This window comes from Bos mutus, chromosome 4 (genome assembly GCF_027580195.1).
Source record: "Bos mutus isolate GX-2022 chromosome 4, NWIPB_WYAK_1.1, whole genome shotgun sequence".
Taxonomy (NCBI): Eukaryota; Metazoa; Chordata; class Mammalia; order Artiodactyla; family Bovidae; genus Bos; species Bos mutus.
The window spans coordinates 89,008,537-89,017,350 of record NC_091620.1 but is presented as its reverse complement, the minus strand read 5'-3'; the positions used below and the strand labels follow the sequence as shown (position 1 = coordinate 89,017,350).

The 8,814-nt window shown below is 46.8% G+C and overlaps 1 protein-coding gene across 1 annotated transcript; it reads right to left on the bottom strand.

Moving 5' to 3' along the window:
• Positions 1-3,341: 3,341 nt before the first annotated feature.
• Positions 3,342-5,860, bottom strand: SP8 (Sp8 transcription factor). The gene is made up of 2 exons (XM_070368816.1): positions 5,840-5,860; positions 3,342-4,841 (listed from the first exon to the last, which is right to left on the bottom strand). The coding sequence occupies exons 1-2, from the start codon at positions 5,858-5,860 to the stop codon at positions 3,342-3,344; spliced, it is 1,521 nt and encodes a 506-aa protein (XP_070224917.1).
• Between the last annotated feature and the right edge of the window lie 2,954 nt (positions 5,861-8,814).

The following is an 8,814-nucleotide window of genomic DNA, read 5'->3' as shown; positions in this document are numbered from 1 at the left end:
GGGTAAAATGCAACTGATATAATGAAGGTACCAAGCAGCTTTTTTCTTACCTGCCACTACATTTAACTCCTTCAGAACCGTTTTCTCTGAATCCCTCAGCACTGCAACTTTCAATAAAAAAGGAACAACACTTAAATTGTGTTCTGCGTGTTATTCCTAGGAAGAAAGTAACAGAAAGAGACTGTTTTACTTTTTAAAACCATTATGTAGAGCTGTAGTATACCAAAGAATTAGAGCTTACTTGCTTGCCTGAAGTCATAGGGGTTGGAGTTCTCAAACGTCAGCACAGACAACAGGATTAAGGCACGCTGTTACTTGGGCACAAACCACATTATTCTAAAATACTTTATCCCTGTTTTTTCCTTATGAATTTACAGTATTTAATTATACTCCGTATTTTCATTTGTTTCTATGGATAGTAATGACTTTATATAAATTTCATTGAAAAATTGTCAGTTCAAGATGCACACCAAGACTGAATTTAGGGTGGGGAAATGCAAACGGAAAGAAAGAAGCTAAACTTAAAAGAATCTGAACACACTAACTTTTTATTCAGTTTGTTTCAAAATAATATTAATCTAATAGTGAAATACTTTGATATAACAGCAATCAACATTTAAAGTATTTTATGTTTCAAAGTATGGCTCAAGGAACACCCATTGCTTAAATGCACTTAGACATAACAAGACAGTATCTTTTTATTGGCATCATTGACACCTATGAACAATAGCCTAGTAGATAGATTAAGGTTTAACCTTCCTTTTCTTTGGTGGCTGTTTAGAGACTTTAAAAGAACAGATAAGTCATTTCAACAGGAATCTACTACTGATATTTACCTCTACATAATCTTTAGCTAAGACATGGAATGCCAAAAACAAGCTTTTGTTAGCTTGACCTCCTCCACCCCCTAACAACAAAAAGTTATTCCCAAACCCATGTTTTTATTTTAGATGTACTGATCTTCTAGTGTAAGGCTTGGCCTTTAAATACCAAATGCAACCAATGGCCAACAACCTGACTCCTTCTGGAGAATGAGAAGAAAGCAGAACGAAGAAATTTCTTTCAATTGTTTGGTGACTTTGTATAAATTTTAAGAGCTCAGTAAATCCTGATGCTTGGAGCTAAAATCTACTGGTAAATAATTACATTTCTTACACACTACAGTCTTTATCTTGGTAAATAGAGAAAACACAGCTTCCCCAAATATATCATTCCATCTAAGTAATAGCTTAAAAACAATTCTTTAAATATTACCTCAAAACAGGGCTATGTTTTGTTTAAATTAGACATTTAACTGAAGATAAAATGCAAATGTCCATAGTTTAAAAAGGAAAAAAAAAATACAAATTAACTAACCTAGTCTTTATCTGAGTTTATTAATACCATTTAAAATATTACAAATAAATCAATTACATTTCATGCATTTAAAATGCAAGTCTAAAATGTTCCAGAGAAAGGCTTTTCATTTCAATGTGAAATATCCAAATTATTTCAACATTACAATGAGCAATTAGTTTGCAGAATCTGCAAACATTTAAATGTAGTGTCAGGAGTGTTTATTATTAACAGTTAACAATATTACCTTCAGGAAATACACAGAGGCCAAAGTTAGTTGAGATTCACTTGGACATTTTATTTAACACATGGGTTTTTGGCAGACCCAGTTATTATGAAATATAAGAGTACTCTCACTTTAACTATGCCTGAACTGCCAGCAAATGCAAGTAAGTACATGCTTCATTAAATTAAGTGTCATCCCACATTTATCAAATATTGTCTTAGTTACAGTTTGATACCTATCTAAATTCATATTCGAGCAAAACTAGGCCCCGAAAGTGCGTTTGTGGCTCTGCACCTCCAGAAGTGAGTTCAAAAAATCTGCAGCTCATCAGAACTGCAAGAATAACTCTTAATATTTTCTTGTGACCAAAAAAAAAAAAAAATCAAGTTTACTTCAATATATTTTCAAATATTTACTGGAAGTAATGTACAAGAAAAATAATATACAAAATCGTCTCCTGGACAACTGCACCTCGCACCCATACACTGGTGGAGTTATAGTTAATCGATACCTAATCTAGAACTATTCTCCCGTTGTACAAACCATTAGGTTCAGATAAATCTTACAATTTTTTTCTGTTTTTCCCTTTTGGCACTTAAACTACAGCCTGGTCCGAAATAAACAATAGCTTCTTTACTTGTTTATAAGTTTAAATCACACACAAAAAAGTTAAACCCTAAGAATCTTCAACGAATTGCAAGAATTTACAGAAATGGGTACTATACAAATTGACTGCTGGACTAGCAAAAAAAAAAAAGAGAGAGAGATTATGCTCGGGAGTGGTGAAAACGAGGTAGCAAAGGACAAACACAGAGATAGTTAATCTGGTCTCACCGGAAAAGGGTATTTTTGCATAAGAAAAAGACACCTACCCTCACCCCCACCCCCAACCCCATAAGTTAAGTTAATGCGATCAAAATAACTTTGGGATCAATATTAGCACAATTTTGAGAGAAAGACTTGCTTACTGATAGAGGAAAAACTACCTACAAGGGAAACCAAATAGAAGGATGCTGTTGTGTTTTCTTTAGATTTTCCGTTTAAAAAAGTTATAAAGATTAAAGAAGGCTGTTGCATCGATTCACCAAAACTGCCCTTAGCTAAAACTTGCATCGGTTCCACCCCAGGGAACAAAGGGAAAGAGTCAGGGCTGGCGTTGGAGAGCTGAACTAGACAAACTCCGGGTCTCCGTGTCCAAGATGGGCACCCGACAGCTCTGCGAAGGGCAGGCCGCGACGCCCGGCTGCAGGGCAGGGCGCTCAGCAACTCAGACGCCCGAAAACGCGGTTCTGGTACTGGTACCTAGCCAGTCGGCGGCTGGCCTGCCCCGGAGGCCCTGGGTGGCGCTCAAACTTGCTCAGCCTAGTGGTTAACCGCGCGTTCGGAGGCCCGGGGTCCCAGGCACTGGATCGGTCCAGCCTTACCTCCAGCGGCCACTTCCCTCTAAAAGATGTGCCCGTCCCAACTGGGGATGGTGAAGGGAGAACAAGGAGAGGACAAGAATTAAAGGCCTGCCGAGGGGCCGGCTGGGGCTGTTTTGGGCCCCAACGGTGTAATCCGGTAGAGAGACAGCTAGGGCCCAGGAGAGCAACGCGTGTTACTTACATGTCCACATTCCCTTTACAAAGTTGTCACAGAGAGAGTTAAAAGAGAGAAGGGCAGAGACAGAAAGACATAGTGAGCAGGGTGGAAAGAGACTGAAGCCAAAGCCAGGACCCACGAAGCCCAAACGGACCAAGGTGGGAGGAGGAAGGGGAGAGGGGCAGGGGCGGGGTGCACGTCACTCCAGGCCGTTTCGGTGCCCGGGCTCGGGGGGCGGCAGCAGCTCCGGGGAGTGGCAAGGCGGGCTGCCTGCGGCGCTGTGCTCGCTGTCGGTGTCGCTGCCCTTCTTGCCGCCGCTTCCGGACCCCGCCGAGCCGCCGCCGCCGCCGCCGCTGTGCGTCTTCACGTGCTTGCTGAGGTGGTCGCTGCGCATGAAGCGCTTGTTGCACACGGGGCAGGCGAAGCGCTTCTCGCCGGTGTGGGTCCGAAGGTGCCGCTGAAGCTCATCGGAGCGCGTGAAACGCTTGCCGCAGAAGAGCCAGTTGCACACGAAGGGCCGCTCGCCCGTGTGCCAGCGCAGGTGCGCTTTGAGGTGCGACGTCTTGCCGTACACCTTGCCGCAACCCGGGATATGGCAGCTGTGCAGGCCCTTGCGCCGCAGGCTCGCCCCGGCCGGGCCCAGACGCTCCGCCTCTTGGCAGTTGGGGCAGTCGCAGGTGGCGCGGCCGGAGTAGCGGCGGGCTGAAGAGCGCGGGGAGCCCCCCAGAGGCGCCGACGGCCCCGCGCTCAGCATGGAGCCCCCAGCGCCGGCCAGCGGCGACGGGGCCGAGTCCGGGTAGGTGCCGGGCAGCACTGGCTTGAAGCCGTCCATGAGGTGTTGCCCCGCGGGGCTGAGCAGGTGCGAAGAGGCACCGCTGCTGAAGGCTGAGTGGCTCAGGCCTGAGTAATCCGAGTTGTAGCCTCCGAGGGGCGAGTGCAGCGAGGTTTGGAGCCCCCCGGCGGCGGGGTGCAGGGAGCCGGGCAGCGCCGCCGCGCCATTCGGGTTCTGCACGTCGATCCAGCCCGCGCCCACGTCCCACCAGCTGGAGGCGCCTGCCGACCCCACTTCGCCGGCGGCGCCCAGGCCGGGATGCGAGGGCTTGAACCACGACTCGTAAGGGTGCGCCATGCCTACGCGCGGGTAGATGCCCTGCAGCCCGTCCACAGAGGTGTGCACCTTAGAGATGAACACGGGCTGGTGGGAGCCGTCCTGCGAGTGTGCCGAGGAGCCGCCGCCGCCACCTCCGCCGCCGCTGCCCCCCGACACGCCAGGGGCCTGGAACACCGAGTAGTCGTTTGCGAAGGGAGAGCTCGAGGCGGCGGCGGCCGCGGCGGCGGCGGCGGCGGCGGCGGCGCTACTGGAGGTTAGGGAGAAAGCGCTAGAGCCGGGTGAGCCGCCACAGCTAAAAGAGTCGGACACCAGAGCCGCCGCCGCCGCCGCCGCCGCCGCTGCCGCCGCCGCGGCCGAGGACGAGCCGCCGTTTCTGGAGGGCCCTGACACGCCGAAGCTTGAGAGACTGGAGCCCACTACGTTGCAGCTGCCTGAGGAAGAGGACGAGGACCGTTTCCAGGGGTGGAAGCCTTTGCCGAAGGAAGATGAGCTGTCCGAGAGGGAGGAGGGAGACGGGCTGGGGCTGCCGATCTTATTACAGGTAGCAGCAAGCATGGCCAAAGGAGTCGATCCCAACCTCGGTTCTTCCTGAGAGAAGGAGAGGAGAAGGGGTGGGGGAGGGGAGGTGGGCAAAGGTCCGGTGGGGGAGGGAGGAAGGAAATGTGCATCAGTCCTCCAGTAGCCTCCAAAACGCCCCCAGTGCACCCCATTTCTCGCTGCGGCACGGCGCCACCAACTCACCTGGCTCCCCCAACAGCCCCGGCGCCCGGCTGCTTCCTACTCTACGGGAGGGGACAAGTTTGGCTGCCGGCGTCTGATTCGGGAGTAAAGCGCCACGCTAAAGAAGAGTTTGACAAGTATTCTCACCTAAAACAACACTCTTATGCACACAAGGCCCCAGGCACTTCGAAACAAACAAGCAAGCAGAAAGTCCAGATTAGGGAGGAAGGAAGATTCCTTTGCGGAGAAGCCTGGGGAAAAACCATTGGATTGGTTTTAAGAGCTACTCCTGAAATCCACAGAAGAGCTTTGAAAATCCTGTTGCAGTTCCCAGAAACCCATCCTGGGTTGTTTCTCCCAGGCCAAAAGACGTCAAACTGTAGGGCTCGATCGCTCTTCCTGATTTTCTTAAAAAAAAAAAAAAAAAGTCTACAATACTAAAAAAGAGAAAATGAGAGAGAGAGACGGGTTCAACGTACCTGCAAGACAAGGCGGGCTGAGGAATTTTTTAAGGGGAAGAGAGAAAAACCTGCAATTTGCCCAGGAGGAAAAACTTGCTCTCTTTACCCCCTAAATCGTCTCACGTAAAATAGGCTGGACGCACGTCTCCGGGGCGGGGAGCGGCCGGGCGCTGCGAGGTGGCTTGTCTAAATGCCCTCCGAACCTTTTCCTGCGCTGAAAAAAGTGACTCTGCCCCCCCCTCCCCCTCTTTCTTTTCTCTAAACTCACTTGTATTTAAAGGGGGGAGGAAAAAAGCTCTCAATAGAGACCGATAGCCCGTGGCCTGGCCGGGGCGACTTTAACCCCCTCCGATCGGCAATAAAAGAAAACTAATTAAACCAGCAAGAGAAAATCCTGAGACTCACCCCTAGAAGTGAAGTTGCCATCACACAAAAGTGCCCTCCTCCTCTCAGAGGATCTTTTTTATATTGATAAATCAGAGGCAGTGTTTTTTTTAGAGGTGTGCAATACAATGATCAGTTCCGCCCATTCCACCACAATTGTAGCTCCCTCTCCGGCTTTGAAGTGCCGCGGAGGCGCGGCCAGCCAATCTGCGGCCTCGCCGGGCCGCGCCGCGCGCGCGCCGTGAGGTCATCGGCGCCGCCGCCGGCCGCCGTGGGGGGGCTGCGGGGAGCGGTAGCGGGAGGGGCGCGCGTGACTGCGTGTGTGTTACAAAGCGGTTTTGTGTGTGTGTATGTAACTATGTGCGAGTGCAACCAAGCTGAGGAGAACACAGTGCAGCCGGGGGAGGGGGTGGGGGGATGCGGAGAGGTTGGGGACTAGAGTCTGGCAGTGTAACAGTGACGGGGGGAGGGGAGGGACAGTGCAGAGAGGGAGAGGGGGTTGTGAGTGACAATTTAACTGTATGTGTGACTAAGGGGAGCAGACCAGTAAATTGTTGAGGGGAAGGGTGAGTGTAGTGTGACTGAGTGATAAACCTGGGGAGGGAAGAGGGACAGTGCAGTATAGAGTGTGTGTTGTGGGGCGGGGGGCGGGGAGTGTGATAGGTGGTGTCTGAGTGTGTTTGGAGAAGAGAAAGAGTGAATATGTGGGTTTGTGTGTGTGAAAAAGGAGGGAGAGTGGATGAGTGTGTGTTCGCTTCACATGGGAGAGGCAAGGGCAGTGTGTCACAAACGTGGGGAGGGGGTCGTGTGTGCTCGTGTGTGTGTCTGCAACGAAACTGTGATGGAGAATAGGACCGGTGCAGTAAAGTGTACATACGTAAAAGAGAGACATGGCGATTTGAAGAGTGAAACTGACTGCGAAGTTGAGTGAGGTTGAATAAATATTCACAAATGCTATCACTGTCGCCAACTTCCTCAGGTTTTCTTGTAGCTCAAATCTTGATTGGTTTTCTTCCCCTTAATTTTTCGGATACTGTCACTAAATTTTAAAACAGAATCATATTAATACCATCCTCTCCTTTCCTGGCTTTACAGCGGAAGGGTAGAAATTTAGGGAGGCTGACGGGTATTTTTAGAGCGTTCTGGAGGGTGTGCGCCTGCGTCAAAGAGCTGTTACTTTGATGCGGTAGCTTTTTTTTTTTTTTTTTCTTCTGAGGTGGGATTCGGCTTTGGAAGTGCAAGTCTCACTGTAGGGGAGACCGTGTGTTTGTCCCGTGGCGATGAGTAAATTTCAATACAAAAGGATTAGATTAAAAAAAAGGGGTAAGAGTATTTTTTTTTTTCCTGAGGGGTGAGAAATTGAGCATTTTATAGAATGTAGGAGTTTTCATAGGATATCCCAGCGCCTCTTTCTGAGGGAAAAAAAAAAATCGGGATTTTGATTGAAATCTGGGGGTTTTATTTATCTGAGAAGAGAAACAAGCTTTTAACAAATCTTGGACCACGTGTATTGGAAGCTTCTGTGTCTAGTGGGGTTTAGGCCAGATATCTGTTAAGTGTATGCATGTGAACAGTTCAAATTTGGTGGATTTTAGAACTTGCTTGCCATTTGTGTTATTAGTTGCCTACAGAAATGTAATTACAATTTCACTGCCACCACAAGGAAACATCTTAAACTACAGAAAGCACCACACCAGTGTAACAAAAAGTCCACAGCCTTTGGAGCCCTGTTGAATATCCATATGTTTTTAAAAAGTAATTCACATATTTAAGCAGTTACAAATGCTCCCAGAAATCTAATTTTAAGTCAGAATTGATTTAAAAAAATGTTACTAGCTGAGAGAGGTGTTTTGTTTTGACAGAGGAAACCTTTTCATTTTATTGTTGTTTTGAACCTTCCTCAAGTACATCACAGCTTCTGGGGATGTAAAAAAAAAAAAATCCTCCGGGGGTTTACTGAAGTCCAAAGTCAGGTTGTAGCATTGTGTAAGTTTCATTGAACAGAGTTGAGGCTGATGTTTGTGGTGTGAGAGTGTTTCTGACCCCTTTATAACAGTGTTGAGATATTGACTGTACATCATATCTATTGATTAAGGGGATAAGGTACATTCTCATACTTTGAAGTAAGTGTGAAGTAAATTAATGAACTGCTTTCTTTCTCTGAAGGCTGACGCTTACCATAAATGTCGTGTTTCTCCCTGCAAGCCACTCTGAATGATTTTAGCGTGTTGAGAAGGCGTGACAGGCCAGCCCAGAAGGAGGAAGGGGTGGGGGAAAGGAGGGAACTCCGTTTAACAAATAAAAGAGAATTAACTTCATTGCTTTGGTCTCCTTCTATAATGATATTCATTTTAAAGACCTAATATACAGTTGTTCAAATTTGGGATTTAATTCTAATCAATACCGTCACCCTCAAAGGTGGAGAAAGAAAGCTTTAGGGAAGACTCCCTTCTATGAATAGTTATTTATTTTACCTTTTTATCCTCCTATCTCTAGTAGGAAGTGAGGCAGGACTTTTGAAAAGTTAAAAGCTGATTCTGAGAGTAAACAAACATTAACCATTGTTTCCTCAAAAAATGCAGGAATTAGAAAAACACACATCATGTGATTACAAATTTGAGTATCTACTTCTAAGATTGTATTTATATAAATTCACTTAAGGATCATGTAATTCTGCCTAGGACAATGGGTCACAATGTTGTTGTAGATATAATGAGTATACTGGATTCTTCAGTTTGCATGAGGTTGACTTGCAGATTTTCACAAAGGTTTGTATGTGCATCTTCATTATGAAAAAATATGTTTTCATATATATATAGTCCATTTACTCCCACTTTAAAATCAGGTGTTTATTTTATACTAGTATTGTCAAAGTTTCTTTTTCACCCTACCCCTCACCCCAAAATAAGTGGTTAGTGTTTGTCCTAAGGCATAAGACAGAAGAATTAAAAAGGAAAGGCAAGAGAATTATATAATTGACCAACAATTGAAACAAC

Excerpts from the sequence above, each read along its gene's own strand:
- SP8 (XM_070368816.1), bottom strand. The coding sequence starts at position 5,860 with ATGGCAACTTCACTTCTAGGG. Across the intron at positions 4,842-5,839 it reads TGGCAACTTCACTTCTAGGG|GAAGAACCGAGGTTGGGATC; the intron begins GTGAGTCTCAGG and ends TCCTTCTCTCAG.